Genomic DNA, 16,497 nt, shown 5'->3' with positions numbered 1-16,497 from the left:
TCAGCATAACAAGTGGCCTCTTATCTGCGTACTATTCCAGGAAGAAATGCATGGCATTTCGTCATCACAGCTGAAAGACTAGCTGGCTCTGCACGTAGGCTAGGCGAGAATAAGAGCCCTCAGCTATAATGAGGGCACGCTGGTAGCTAATGCTTAGTCAGAGGCCATTTCCTTTAGCCTTTGCTACTGCCTGTAGGAGCTGGAATGCAGGAAAAGGCAAAAAACTAAAGCGAACACGCTGAAGGTCAATGTTTACCTCTTCTACTTGTTCTCAAGCGAAGATTATTTCTGAAGAAGTGGCACGCATGCATTAACGTCGTGGCATCCTAAACCACCCTCCCCCTCCCCCCCCATCACAAGGACTTCAAATAGCTCTATTTAATGTGGCTGTTCGTGAGCAGGATTACTTACAGGAGAGAGGAGAATCATAAAAAAAAAAGCAGATGTCTTTTTTTTTTTTTTTTTTTCAGTCTGACATTTAAAGGCAAATTAGTAAGTGGAAGTTTAATACAGTTATTTCCTTGTGAAAACTGATCTTGAATTTCCAAGCAGGCAAACCGACTTTCTCCTTCATAAAGCTGTTGAAACACAGATAACTTGTAGCAATTGCTTGAAACCAGAGGATGAATTTTCATATGTGAAGGAATTTAGTATGGAATAGTTCTTTTTATAGGCTTTTCCCCTTTTGTGCATTCTGAAGATGATAACAGAAGTGATGTACTGTCATCATGCTTTTTAGCATAGGAATCTGCAAAATTTGAACATGGAATGATTCATCAATAGAATACGAAAATGTTAAATGTGAATGTGTAGCAATGTTCAGGCTGTATGTTTGCAAGACACTTCATTCAGGACGACATTTTGCTTTCATACTGTGCCTGCAGAAACATCAGCAATTATTGGGAATTTAATCTGCTCTAACTATGCTGATTTAAGCATACAATTGTATGTACTGTACTACTGAAGACACTGGACTGACTCATTTTACATACATGCAGTTGCTGGTCTAAATAAGGGCTAGATTTGACTTGTTCTGTTTAACTCACTGGCTGAACACTGAAAATAGTTGGCACAGATTTTTCTCAGGAAATTCAAACTTACACAAGCAGAGGAAAAATATTGCAAATGAGATGCTGCTGTGTGCAAAAATTCTTCTTGGGCAAAACTTTAAACCCCAGAAATAAATCTTGTTTTCAGTTCTCACAAATAGGCTTTTCTATTCAACTCTGAAGGTTTAAAGCAGTTGTTAATCAAGTACTGTACACAGTACTAAGCAGGAAAGTGTTCAGTTATTTCTGAAATACGTTATTTTGAGGCTATGTTTGAATCTTCCATATTTATGTGATGAGAGTTATGTCACAAAGTTAATCATTCCCAGGATTCTAGCATTTGGGGTAATGAAAAACTTCTTGTGCAAGCAGTCATTAATCAGTGAGTCTAACATTGCATAATGCTTTCTGAAGCATGTGTTATGTGATCAGAGTACAAGGCTGCATAATACAGCAAAGTGTTTATGCCATATGCTGACCTTTTCTAAAGCAGAAATGGAGCCATGTGATGTGCTGCTCCTGCCAGCAGTTGCTTATTGCCAATAATTAAGTTTGATGATATGAAGAAACACAAACTTGTATTGCTTTAGAGTTCTAAAAGGAAGAAGCTTTGAAGTTTTTGGCACTGTAAAGCACAAAGATAGCCAACTTGGCCTGGATACACTACCGTTGTCCATTACAGGCACCGCCCATCAAAACTGGAATCAAGTGCCCTGCTCAAGTGGTTACTGGCATTTGTGTAAAGGAAAACATGTGCATCTTTACAGCACTGCTGTATTAACCAGAAGAGCATAAAGGTCACAGGAACAAAGCAGCCAAAAGCATGCTTGGTACCTCCAATCTCAGAACATCACAATAACATTTGATGTTCTTGTGCAATAAATGCTAGTAAGCAGCTATTACTTAATCTCCTACTAGTATTACACAAAAGTATACTTGTGAAATACTTCAGATAAATATGCTGTAATTATATGAAATATAAAAACATGTGTAGGACAAAATGTTTTTGCAACTCTAAACTCACATACCTATGGAGACGTGGGTTTAGTGAGCTATTTTAACAATGCTTCTGTGAACAACCTTAAAAATACGTGCTGGAAGCAGAGTGGACACATGCACATACATTTTATACATTATGCATATGCACACACAGAGTGTGACCAAAAGCTTGTCCTGTACGCATCTACTTTGTGTCTGTTGGCAGAATCAGGCTACTGAGCTGGAATAACCAGCTTCATGTAACTTTTTTAGCACAGCCAACTACAGCTATGACCCTGTTGCTACACCACCACCTCCCCTCTGAATTGCTAGTGTTTCCTTCTACCTCGCTGATGACAGCCTGACTACTCTGGGGACACAAGTGGCTATTATACCCCTTGCTTACTTTAAGGGAGTATTTTCAAGCTTAACTAAGAATCCTAAAGAGTAAAGCAGACTAGAAGCACCATCACAAAATGCACACAACTAAGACACTGTCCTAGCCTAGACTTTAGATTCTCAAAATTCCTGCTGGCATTTGGTATCACAAAGTCATGATATGAAGCAATAGCACTTAGAAAGTGCTGTATCCAAGGCCTTTTGGGACTCATGAATTAAACCTTCCACATCTAAGGAGTCTGGCTCAGTAGGCATCTTCATGTTTAGCAGACAGGACTCTAAACAGTACAAAGGAGATTCTGGGGACAAGAGGAAAGTGAGGAGGGTTCTCATCCTTACTGTGTCATCTGTTCAAAAACCATTGTGGTATTTCTGTGAAGGTCACTATCTCTCTATATCAATACATTCACTTGTGGAATAAATAATTAAAGTAGAAAAAATGAATCAGAAGTGACTTCAGAGCATCCATACAAGTCACTACTGTAGGAGAGTTTGGCTCACGTCAACCAAGCAAAAGGAGAGACTAGAAACTGAGTTGCTTTGCTGTTTCACGAGTCCTTCATCTACTGAGCAAACATACATATGGAGGGGTTGCAGCATATCCTCTTCACCTTTTCAAAAACAGACTGATTTCAGATAAGACTTGTAAGAAAGGGTAAGAATCCAAGGCAAAGAGAGAAATTTCATTCCACCCAAAGTGGAAAAGAAACATGTCCATGTGTCCATTTACGAGCTAGTAAATTAAGCAGAACCCTCCTCATTATGGTTGTTTTTGCAGCTCCTACCTTCTTCCATATGTTATAGGAATCATATCTGGATGTTGTGAACTCTACTAGTCATTAGGGTTCGGGACTCAGGTACTGTAACCAACCAACACAGAAAAAACCCACTTTGTGGAGCTGCTCATGAAGATACCAGAAATGACTGTGCTGAAGTTGACTGGGACTAAAACAGGCAGCCTGAACCCACCCTACAAAACCTGCTTCCTATCCACCCTTCCCAGACTCACTGCTTCTTGGAAGTGTGCTCCCTGGCTCTCTTCTCCTTTCACTACTGCTTGGAAGAGGAGGCTGGCCAAGAGAAGACAACTACAGGACAACAGGAACCACAGACCCCGAGGGGTCAGTAGCTGGAGATACTTACATATGTTTACAAAAATAGTTCAGCTACAGATCAGCTCTGAAGACAACAGTCCCAGTATTTCAGACTTATTACACAAAACATAAAGAGTCAAACTCTTTCCACGCAACCACAGAGATGTAATATTAACATTTATAGGCAATGAAAACACAACCTTCACAACTCTATCCTTACAACTAAATTTTTTACTTTGTCTTTCTAAGCTGGATGAAAGAGACACGTTTTTAAAAAATTTGTACAACTGGCATCAGAACTTTTAACATGCTAGAAAGAATTGAGCCAAAGATGATATCACAAAGTCCCTTATGCTTAAGGGAAAATGTTAAATCAATTAGCAGTTGCCAGAATAAAGAAGCAACAATTTGACGTATAAGTTCCTTAAAAAAATAACACACTTTTCATGTTCTTCTGAAAGTGGTTATATATTATGCAACAAGAAAACTGCACCATATTCTCAGCTCTTTAATGTTACAAAAGCTTTATTAGCATATGCTTCAGAAATTATAATCAAAGGGTAGTAGTCACCAGCCAGAACTTTGAAGAGTTTATAAACATACATGTACAGACTATGCCTTAGAGGGTTAATGTACTATTTTGAACTCAACTATTGCAATAGGACTTAGCTTTGACACAGAACGTTCACACCCTCTGTAATAAATTCTTTTAACATACTTCATATTTCTTCCCATGTGAATGAGTGTCCTTGGAAGAATTATCTACTAGATAAAAGCTGGAGATGAAATCTAAGTCTAGACTTATTAAGGGGGGTAGAGACTGATCTTATAATCTACGACAGTTGTTGATTAATGAGCTGCTCATGATTGCTGTAGGCCTCCCCAAGCTGCAGGAGCAAATGATACTATGGTACTGGGAGGAATGTGCTATCTGGATGCCACACCTTTGTTGAAATTTAAGAACTGCCTTTGACTCCTGCTACATTTATTCTAGCCTTGAACTACCACATGTACACGCCGAGATACACGGTGACACACATGGATCTCCTCACTACTTGACTGCTGCTTCTGTGGCAGAATTTCTGTGCTAACAGAACACATGGCAAGTGTGGCCACTTGTAGCAGGCACAGCACATGCTGTGTGGGGTCGAGTATTCTGCTGGTGGTGCTCCTGCACAAACAAATTCAAAACTTCCTGGAGCAGAACAGTGGTATCACATCCTGAGGGCGTCTGGTCCTGCCTGACAGTCTGGATAATTTTATTTATATGTACACATATGCATATGCACATTCACATACATATGCATGCATATGACATGTCAGTATACACACGCATATATTATAGAGCATAATAAGTGCATTGTGAAAACACAGCAATCTGCATAACTAAAGAAACTTCTATTGAACTCTGCTTCAAGGTTGAAACTGAACATGATTTGAATTTATAATAAAAAGGTATATTCCCCAATATTTAGTGATAACGTGGTAATCTCTGATTATATCTTTCAAAGACTTTCAGGAAAATTTTTTAAACTTTAATAACTTTCCTTATAAAATGCCAATGTTCTTAAAGTGAAAACAACTCATAGAAATTTTTCAAAGTATTCTCTGCACACTCACATCTGAGCTTCAGACTCAGAGGAAAGAAAAGCCAAGAGAAAAAAAGAAAAGGGCACAAACAGAAAAACTAGCTACTGTAGTATGCAAGAGGAATTTCATTAGCTTTAGCTGAACACAACTCTTCTTTTGGTTTATCTGCTTGCAATTATCCTTTTTCTCATTTTTGGAGATAGTTCTAAAAGTGTGCAGAAAAAGAACATCTTAAAATAACCACATCACCATGAACATTATCACACCTCGACTACACTGACTGCATCAGCCTCAGTAGACAATGAAGCCCTGTAGCTTTTCAGCACTGTCATAAAGAACAAGAACAAGGCTAAAATTCCACAAATGAGACAGGAAAGCACATCTTGTTCCATTTCCATGCACACCACACGAAAGAACAATGATTTTCAAGTAAATCTTTTAAAATTGTAAATAAATCCTCTGCCTAACCTCAGCAGACACCTTTTCAGCGATTTGCGTGTATGGAAAAGGAATGAAATAAAAACTATGTGTTGATAAATTAAGATCTTTCAATTACTCTTTTCACTTCGCATCTGTGAGTTGGGTTTGGTATGTGAAGTGACACTAGTATCAAACCCTTTACTTTACTCCCTAGGTCTCCCAAAACCAGACTCCAAGTAGCATGATAATCCTGCCCTCTCCTATGCTGTTCTCTTCAACAAATCTGACTATGATTAAATGAATCAAAGAGCAATGACTGAGTAAAATGTGAAGCAGCTGAGAATGATACATCGTGATGTTTACTATTCTGAATGCAGCTGGTTAAAAGCAGTTCTAGAAAAGCATTGATATAAACCTTGGTGTAGGACTGTGAGTAATGCCACACAGAATTTCAGCAACAATTGGGCACCAATGGCTCAGCAAATGTCACAGAAATGTTCCACAGAACATCATCTCCAAGAGCTCTTAACTGTGTCATGACGTAGCCTTAGAATAAATAAAACACCACTTTTCTTCATAGCAGGTGAGCTACTCTGAAGTATTGAACTGACTTAAGCCATGCAGACAATCATGAAAACTTCATCAGAAATTTAGTAAAACTACTAAGAAATGTGAGTTACTTCAATAACATTGAAAATACAAATGGTTTGACAGACTAAAGGCTAAAATGATATGTGTTATATAAAGTCGCACATTACCTTCTGCATGAAACTGAGAATTTCTAGGCAATTTAGTAAGTTGAACATACACTCTTGACACGTTATAAGCTGAAGGTAATGGACCTACATGTGTTATAACTTTTCAATATCCAACTCAGTGAAGTGCAGAAGAACTCACTATCCACTTGAGCTCGACAGAAGCAGGAGAAAAAGATGCTTCTGTGTAAGGACCATGAGATAACCTTTCAGAAAACCTTTCAGTGGGGACCAGGGCTGACTCATCCATGGAGTGGATTTAATGTGGAGAAAAGCGAGGCTTTACCAGGAACTGAAAGAGTCGAGCGTAGGTGCTTGAGGGATGATTTGCCAGATCATACCTTTCATGTGGAAAAGTCAGCCCTTATAAGAGCATTTCTCTTACAATCACCCTGTTGTGGAAGCAGAGTTCTAATATTGCTATTAATCATGAGCACTACAGACATCATAACACGTCACTTAATAACAGAGATAGTGATTAACACATCTTTTGCTAAAATATTGTTCCTTCAGAACTGTTTCAACATCACTCCAAAGTACCTTTAAAAATTGTCCAACTGACACTCACTTTGCAATGATATTCAAACTGTTGACTTCAAAGCAGGGACTCAAATTGCTATGATATGACACTATCTCCTCCTGAGAAAAGGAATGGAGAGACCACTGCGACAGCAAAATTATTTTCTGAGATCAAAACTACTAGTTAAAGGCATGAATCTACACAGTCTTATGCCACAGTATTTAAGATTATTAGATGTTTTTAAATGGATATTCACAGAAGCTACTTAATCAGTGCTTGTTAGAAAAAGAGGCAGCTCGACAACCACACTGTATATCAAAGTTATGAAACAGAAATCCATCAGCATGGACTTAATATTTTTTTTTTTACTATTAACATAATTATTTCCTAGTCAGTAAAAATGAAAATGACATGTTAGCATTTCAAAAACAGGAGAAAATGACCCTCCAGGCTTTATATGACTATCAAAACAAGCACCAGTACTTTATTTGCAAATTATTGTGCATGAAATGATCGACTCAGCAAGTTTACCAGTCAACAAAGTGTGAGCTCTACCAGTTATAATCAATTTACATGCAATGGTATGTCTAAATATGAATGTAAATGAGTTCCTGTCATTTCATGTTGATGAGCTGCTTTATCATCACAGATATGGAGAGTGACCATAGTTAATGTTGCAGAAACAGCAAAGCAGTCACAAGTTTCATGAGCCAATGGTATCCAAACACAAATAAATTTGTTTTCATATAAAAAGACAGCCTCTGACTGCTAAGCCATGTTTATTTTCCAGTCAAGTTAACAAAAATACTTTCAGCGAGGTTATTTCCAGACATTTGCTGTATATGCCATGTCCACTGCAAATACAGAGTATGAACCACAACCGTTTTCTCACCTCGTAACCTACTGCATTTCTCTTTAGATATATGAAAAGAACTCTGAGGCCACCACAGAATAAAGAACGTTTCAATATCATCCCTCTTGTATATAAATATACATTCCTAGAACCTGCAAAAGTAATATTCTGCAGATTAAGATAATTCTAGTTTCTTTAACAGTGCATTAGTCACATCCCTCCACAACCATCTTTAATACAATCATCAAAAAATTAAAATAACTGGCTCAAGTGAAATAAAGTTCTTTCACAGCTGACAGTGCTGATCAGATGACACGCTGGAAGAATGCAAGACAAAGACAGGTTTAACATACAAGATGTATAATTAAAGACTGGCCTCAAAACCGTTTCATTTAATACAGTTAAATTAATGTAATGGCAACGATTTAATCAAAAGGACACCATTATGTGCTGAAGTGAATTTCATTTTACTAAGGATAGTGTAAATAAGATAAACTAAGCTTAACATTTTCCAAACAATAATCCTTTTCATTTCCCTTAGCTTTATTAACAATGTACATATTCAGGTAGAATACTCAAATATGATTTTTACTGATATACAGAATCATTTAAATGCATATTTGGTACAATTTCTTATTTTTGGTGTTCGGCAGTTGCTCTTGCTTTGATAAAATGATACAGCAGATTTATGCTTAACATCACAGATACGTTTTTGTCTACGTAAAGAATTTACAGAGCTTTGTTCAACTGTGGAATGGTAAGTTTCACACACAGAAAATTTTGAAAATGCTGCATGAACCTGTGACCTTGCCAATACACAGATCAAAACCATGAGAAACTGTAATGAGCGTGAGCTGACACACATTCAAAATGTTGTAACATCTGTATGGTTTGCTGTTACTTTGGTGGCTGTGATATTCCAGGTGCAGATGCAAAGTGCACCTTAATGGTCCTCATAGAAGTACTTTTATCCCCCTGTGTTTTAAAGGCATCAGATTCTTTTATTCTCCCTTGTAGCGAGGAGGTCTCTTCTCCTTAAACGCAAGAAGACCTTCAATTCTATCTTTTGTCGGAATAGTCTGCAATGAGCAGAGTAACACTTCATTATAGACACCAAAAACAACACCAAGAAAAATATTAGCATACAAATCCTTGTTTTTCAACATACCCAGGATGACACATGCAATACAACAGAAAAATTAAAAGCTATCTAGTCAGAGACAGGAAAGCACCAGACACTTCAAAGGCATGACATATGGCTGTGAAACAATTCGAGAGAAGGACTACCTTTTCTCCAAACAGATGTCTGTAAGAAACTCTTTAGGGTTTGTTTTTGATGTTTCGGCGGTAGGTTTTTTGTTTTTGTGTTTGTTTGTTTGTTTTGTTCTGTTTGTTTTGGTTTTCTGGGGGGAAGGAGGCCATTAATCAGATCACCATATGTCTTAAACAAGCATCTAAAGCCGATGCTTCTATTTCCGTCATCAAAAACTTGCCTCAAAGGCCAAGAACATTCAATCTCAAACACATCATTCCCGTGTTTCACAGGCAAGGAGGTTTGTCTTGATTTTCTGTTGGTTAGCACATACGCCATTAGGGACACGGTAATGAACTGCCCTTCATGTTATTTCATGTCAAACCGAAACAAAGCAAAAGGAAGGCAGTTCTTGGTCTAGATGCATGGCAATGTTTGACTGGCTTGTAGTGCCTCACTACCTTCACCCTAACAGTCCTGGCAGGGACATGTTATTGTGCTGAACTACACCTCCTTCCTGAAATTCCTTACAAAATCAGAATAAGTAGATGGAAAGTCTAAACACAATGCCAAAATGTTTGCAGAAGAAATCATAGAGCAATTCCTAGTTGAATTTCCATGTTTCATAACAGGTACCAACAAAGCCTATTTTCTGTGGGTTTTTTGGTGTCATCATATTTACATACCTGAGCATAACAAGCTTCTTCAATTGCTAAACCTGTTACTAAGTCGACCTGAGGAAAAGAATACAATGTTTTTTAAAGGAATATTTTTTTATATTTATTATATATTATTTCCACATAAATACTCTGTTTCTGTATGCCACATAATGTAACACCTCTGTAAAGTTCTTCTACCTTACTTTAACACAGAAATGCTATACTGACATGTGGTGACAGTGGTTAGCATTTCTCTAACAGCTTCCCTATTTGGCAATACAATTAGTATGTAATACACTCAAAAAATGTATGCTCTTTGCTACAAATCATCTGGGTAGATAACAACTGTTAGCTGCCTGCACATTTGTAATAATTTCACTTACTACAGGGGAAAAGATGCACTGCATGATTATTTAAAATCTGTTCTGAAATAAGTTATCTTAAAAACGTCATATAAAAACACGATGTCATGCCACAAAAAATACAAATTTGAGCTTAGAGGGATTTAAAATAGGGAAAAAAAGAGGCCAATGGCTATTCTGCATCATCATCTATTTTTAATACATTTATTTGCTTTGTGAGCTGGCCTGAACAGTTGAAAAAGTTGAATTTTGCCCTCAACAGTTCTCTGTCTGTCTTAAGCATCAGCTGCTGCAGAACTCACTAGTTCTCCACTTGACCACTGGAAGGACTGTGGCTACACACCACAAGCAATTTTCAAGGGGAGATAAGCTACAGGATAGGTTACCAAAGGAAGCCGTAAAATCTGTGCCATGGAAGGTTTGTAACAATAGCTTGGATGATCGTGTGCCTTGGTTGGTTTTGATACAGTAGATCTTTGTCTTGTGGCCTCAAGGTTGAACTAGAGATGATCATTCAGAGTCTTTCTAACCCTAATGTCCATAATTCTATACACATCATCATTTTGACCTTTCAGTCCACTATATCTGGTAGCCAGATAATTTATCTTGTTGCACCCTGAACCTTGGGTACCACTGAAATAAATCCTGAATTCCATCATTACTTGCTATGGAAACCTAACAAACACACTCTTTGCACAACAGCATCGGAGTTTGGTTCTCACGCCACAACTTACTGGTGGAACTCAATTATATTGCTGGTTGCTTTTGGGACTTTTAAGAAAAAAAAGGACCATTCTTAAATTTGTCTTCTTGGATTCAGATGTTGCACGCAGTGTGATACCCTTTTCCTTTTACCAGGATGAGCTACAGGGTGTTCTGCTGCAGAGTTTAACTTTAGACATGGACAGTCCTGCTGAACTCAGCAAGAGGATCCATATGCCTTCAGCAAAACACATGTCCAGACGTGTTCAGGACTGGATTTTAATGAGCTTTAGAGCTAGGTCAATAATGTACAAAAATGAATGGCAATCAGAATCAAATATGAAATCAAGCTCCAGATACAACTTTAACGCTAAGCTCTATTAAACTATTAAAAAAAATATATGCCCTTCAGCCTGAAGGCTGAATTGAGAGCATTGACAGACTTGACAGAGTGTAACTTTGATCATTGTTTCCCACCCAGGATTTGAAATACAATTTGTTCACAGTAGTTTATGTTTAGTTTCTAGTATTTATAATTAGCAGGGTGCACTACTCCTGAACAGGCATGAGGTTACTAAGCTTTGTCACAGAAATCAGCATCTAGGGAGTCCGAGACACAATAAAACTGCATTTCATCCTTTAGAAAGTTTTGACTAAAGAGATTTTGAAAGACTATACAGTGAGAAACTAAAACAGTTCTAGAAAAAAATCACCACAGCAGAACTGTTGCCAACCTGATTTCTGCTTACACTCATGGAAAGTACAGATCCTTACCTCCATTCCCTGATTGATAGCCAGTTTTGCAACTCTCATTGCTACTGGTCCCTAAAATGAAAGAAAAAGTTTATTCACATATGATCAAAACCTACAAGATGTGTAGCTGGAGAGTCTGCACCTCAGTGTTCTTATATTGGGACCTAAACTTTGGACTCTCATTAAATTTACAGTAATGGGTCAAATATCCTAAATTTCATCACTGTAGAAGACATTTGTTCCCAAACTGATAGGCTGAATACTGAGAAAAAGTAAAAGCACACTATTTTAAAAACAACCTAATTAAAGCATTGCATTTGGTTTATGTTTCAAAGGTGATGAGTGTGTCCACATTTGACAAGCTTCACCAATTCCCCTCAAAACAAGGCTCAGAAAGGCCACCTTAAGATACATCACTATAGGTCTTTGCAAGGTCAGTCCTATGTCCCTCCTGTCAGACACATGAAGAGATGTGACAATCAACATGTTAAAAATTTTACCATATTTTCATGTTTGTCTTTCTATGAGGGTGCTCAAGACACAAATAACCATTTTTAAATGCCATATATAAGCTATAACATTTTAAGTTTTCAATGAAAAATTTTAGCTGTTACACTCGTGATCCAATAAAGTGGTTTATTAATTGTTTTCTTCTTCTGCCTCCTACGGATTTGCTACCTGGGACTCTTTACTTGAAAAGCAGGTTTATCAAAAGCTCCAAACTCACATTCCTACTCTGAACTAACAGCTTGCAGTCTGTGGTAACAGGGAGCAATCAGCTACCACCATAAGGGTCATACCTGTGCTTCTTACTAAAATTTTTAAGTTCTAAAAAACAGGAATTCAGCAAATCCCACTACAATTCTTCTATGAAAGACTAAGATAGAATGTCACTTAGAATGAATGACAAAAACAGCATGAATTTTCATCAAGCATATATATAAAGGACAGAAAGCAAATTTTCCACTAATAAATTGGCTTTGCTTTAATACTGAAATTCCATTTAGCTTTATGTTTTCCAAACAGAAGTTACACTGAGATACATCCACTTTCATATGGACTTTTTTGCTTCTCTTCTGAAGTGTTGAACAGCAACAGAATGACCCATTAAGACAATTGCTATACTAAAAAATAAAACCTGTGCATTTCTTTTTGTTTAAAAGTTGAAAGCCAAAATGCACAATGAAAACACAGACCAGATCATGCTGAGATGAGGACTGATGGAAGTTTCTTCTTCACTATGAAATAATTACCAAATAACACCACTCAATACACAAAATAGAAAACTTCTGATTCCTTGCCACGTGACTTAGCATGGCTTTTTAATACACAACTTCATGTCAGTTTTTTTTTAATACAGTTGTTTCTTTTTCAGTCTTAATATTTGGTAAAAAGTAAAAACCAAGATCAAAATAACCTGTCATACCTGAGGTAAGAATTCTTTTGCCAGAGCTAATGCTCTTTTGTATGCAGCATCCCCTGCTTCATTCTGTTCTACCACGTGGCTAATCAATCCTATTGATTTTGCTTCCTCACCATCCACAACTCGTGCAGAGAAGATCAGTTCTTTTGCCAGTGACACTCCAATCGTGCGAGGCAATCTCTGTGTCCCCCCTAGAGTTTGCAAAAAGAGAAAATGTAAGTATTAGTTTCCCATTTATCTACACCACGAATGTAGATGCATTGTTCAGTTTAAGTGTTTCCATTTTCGATTCCATAAACAACTACATGAACATGCATGCCTTCTTCAGTTTTGAAACTACATCTAAGTTGAAATCAATTGTCCCGTTTCTTAGAAAGACATGTAAATAACTGAAAAGAGGTACTATTAATGGAGGTTCTGTTCTATTACTGACAAGTTACCTTACTCATATCAGGCAAAAGCTGAGTGAAAGCTACTTGCCAGTAATCAGCATATCCAAAACATCTGGATCTTTTTAACAGTGTATTTTTTTATTATATCAATCACCACTTTCGAAGAACTATACTTAAAAAAGAATATGTACCTCAACAAGACTGTTGTCCATACTTAAATTTGCACCTTAGGGGCAACATTTACATGTAAACTAAACTAAACTCACTACTGGACAAGGTCTCAAAGAAGCCCTGGGTTTGTCTCTTCTTACTTCCATATTACTGTTGCAATCTTAAAGCACGATTACAAAAACTAGGGAAGGACAATCAGCAGAGAAAGGCATCTAACTTTAGTTCGCTGTTCTTAGTACATTCAAAAATTCTTTGGCATATCAACATTTTCAGGAAGTCAATAAGCAGTAACCACATTAACCAGACATGAAGACTTCTTAGCTGGCCTAACAATTAACTTTTTAGAACTAACAAACAACAAGAATGTGGGATTAATCATTATCAAAATGGAAGATGTAGATTCAAAATCACAGAAGCAGATGTTTATATGAATTAAACCAGTGGAAATGGCCTTTATCCAGAAGAAAGCATTTTTAAAACACACAAGGTCTACCATTTTGACATGGATCTGAAAGACATACTCAATTTATTCAAACAGTCTGTAAGTAAAAATTTCTTTCCAAATAGCTATTTCTGCAAGAGCATGCTAATATATTCAAATGTAAATATATGTATATATGCAAGAGGAGTATTTATAGGAGTTGTTCAAAGGGAGGTGGTACAACACTGAATAAATGTGTGTTCAAGTAGCAAAATGTATTAATTTCCACTAGATAATGGTGGACTAAGTATTTTATTGAAGTCATTCAATAGAATCATCTTACTGATATTTCCTGAAAATATTTTAAACACATCTCTGAGATAAATAAACCGACTGGAAAAAAACAAAAACGTTTTTGTGATTCAATGATTCAGCTTCCAACTATTGTTTTTCTGTGAACCACAAGCTGCAGTACTACTGTATTCCTTTCCACAAAAACAGAGCTGCCTTTGAACATATTATATCACAAAAAATTGCAAAAGGTTTGGAGGATTTCTGCCTTGTACCTTTCTAGAATATTACAAGATCACTATCTATAGTAAAAAAACTGAGATGTATTTTCCAGGTAGAAACTGGAGGAATTAAAAAAAAAAATGTTTGTACTCATAACAACTAAAATAAAATTTGTAGTACAAAAATATTAGTAAATACAAAAAAATGTGATACTCTCAATGATCCCACAACACCTGAGAGGATTATAGCAAGACTGTCCTAATGGTCAAGGGCAACAGGCAATGGCAAGAGAAATTCCTATTCCATAAATTCTGCTAATTCTGCTAGTTCTCTAGAGCTAAGCTAGTGATAGTCCTAGAAGTAAGATTTTGCTAACAGTACAATTTATAGAAAGCCTCTTCTCTAGGGACATTTTTCTGAAGGGGGCAGGGGATGCCCAGCAAAGCAACCCCCTTCCAAGAACACCAAAAAAAAAAAGCTATGAACTCTTAAGCACAAGCCTTCCCATTAGCCTTGGCTGCCTCACTGCTGGGACTCATGGAGAATGACTAAAGCTGTATCTATCAAATTTACAACAGACCTACTTGCCATAAAAATGTGAGCTGTGCTTTCAAGAAACTCGCTACTTCTGATACTGAGCTGTACCACCAGCATCACAACAAACATTTACTGGCTTTTTCACTTAACTATTGAAGATGTCTTTTAATTTCTCACCCAAATAAGCTGTCACGCTCTAATCAATTTTAAGCATATATCTGAACATAGCAAACGTCTATGCTTATTCTTCTTAAGAATACTTTATTCAAAAATTATTCCTTTCACCACAGCCATGGGATCTAGAAAAGTATCCAGTTTGGCTTTTGATTAAAGAAAACTATTTGTCCAAATCATAAGACCTGAAACCATATGAGGCTGAATTCACTGACTCTGCACCTTCTGCTTCTTCCTTGCATGCTATGCCCAATATTTCTTCTACTTAATCATCTCCCCCTTCCTTTACTGTTTTATCTCTTCTATTACTGCTTTACCAGGAAATGCTGAAAACAAAATTTCATTGAGCAACAATATTTCATAACTTTGACCAAACAATGGATATGTTTAAGCATGAAATAGTGTTTATAGATGAAAAAAACTGTTCTTGCCAGTATCTTACACAATAATGATTAAAGAGCAAAAAAAGAAGATTCATTTGGCTGCCTCCTACACTGCAAAGCCATTAAGCAGAGGAGCATATTCTTTGATTAATATTCACAGAACAGAAGCCAACAGTTCACTGCATCTATCACATATATTCAGTAGCAGGAGTAAGATATATGTGCACACAAGAGCAGTAAGAGCAAATTAATCAAATGCAAACAACACACTAAAATACACCCAACTCACCAAAGTTGCATCCATTTATGAAGAAAAGACAGAAAGTACACCACAGATAGATGTTCTGTTTTGGTGATACACAAAGAACATATAAATGCCTGCCAACTACAATCAGAGCTAAAGGAAGTAACACCCAGTCTTCAAAGACATTACTTAACCAAGGCATTTCATCTAAATGTAGAGCAGAATTTGATGGGAGAAGAGTTGTTTCATCTTCACAAATTTATTGACATGTTATTTCAAGGACTATGATCTGGTATTACTCACTGTGTTGATGAAAGTATTTAACATACAGTTGCAATGTAAATGTGTTCTTACCTGAAATGGTGTATAGTAAATGTTGTAATATTGTAAACACAGTTTTAGATGACACTTGTTCATGTGAAAAGAGTCAGTGAATACAAGACTGCTAAGTTCTGGTACAAAAATTGTTAAACAGTATTTTTTTATTTAACAAATAGTTGATTTTGTATGAATATTATTTACTGTCAGCAATTCATCAATTACAAAATATGTACACAACTGGTTTGGATTAAGGGAGTTACGTGATAAATGCTCAAGAGTATATCCAGAAAGATGAAGCAACTAGCTTACTGGAAATAGATTCATCATTCTGGCAGAGAGTATCAACAGTCACTAGTTTCTCATAGCTGAGGGCTCTGTCAAAACATATTGGAAAAAACAGTGTTCTGACAAAAAATCCAAACTCTAATTCAGTAATAATCCTGTTTATTAAGTTAAGTAAAAAGCAGCCTTCCTTTCCTTTCCTTTCCTATCCTATCCTATCCTATCCTATCCTATCCTATCCTATCCTATC

The 16,497-nt window shown here is 36.7% G+C and overlaps 1 protein-coding gene across 2 annotated transcripts in view; it reads right to left on the bottom strand.

Annotated features, from left to right (window-relative positions):
* Positions 1 to 7,261: 7,261 nt before the first annotated feature.
* The window catches only part of AUH (AU RNA binding methylglutaconyl-CoA hydratase), a 103,482-nt gene continuing 94,246 nt past the window's right edge, over positions 7,262 to 16,497 (bottom strand). For both annotated transcript variants that reach the window (XM_027653056.1, XM_027653057.1), the window contains 4 exons: positions 12,813 to 13,000; positions 11,408 to 11,458; positions 9,597 to 9,644; positions 7,262 to 8,737 (listed from right to left, as the gene is read on the bottom strand). In XM_027653056.1, coding sequence (XP_027508857.1) covers positions 8,660 to 8,737; positions 9,597 to 9,644; positions 11,408 to 11,458; positions 12,813 to 13,000 — 365 coding nt within the window. In that variant the 3' untranslated portion in view covers positions 7,262 to 8,659. The remainder of the gene's footprint in view (positions 8,738 to 9,596; positions 9,645 to 11,407; positions 11,459 to 12,812; positions 13,001 to 16,497) is intronic.

Source organism: Corapipo altera, unplaced genomic scaffold (assembly GCF_003945725.1).
Source record: "Corapipo altera isolate COAL_440 unplaced genomic scaffold, ASM394572v1 61305, whole genome shotgun sequence".
NCBI classification, from domain to species: domain Eukaryota; kingdom Metazoa; phylum Chordata; class Aves; order Passeriformes; family Pipridae; genus Corapipo; species Corapipo altera.
Note: the sequence above shows the minus strand (reverse complement) of the source record. Positions and strands in the feature narration are given on the sequence as shown.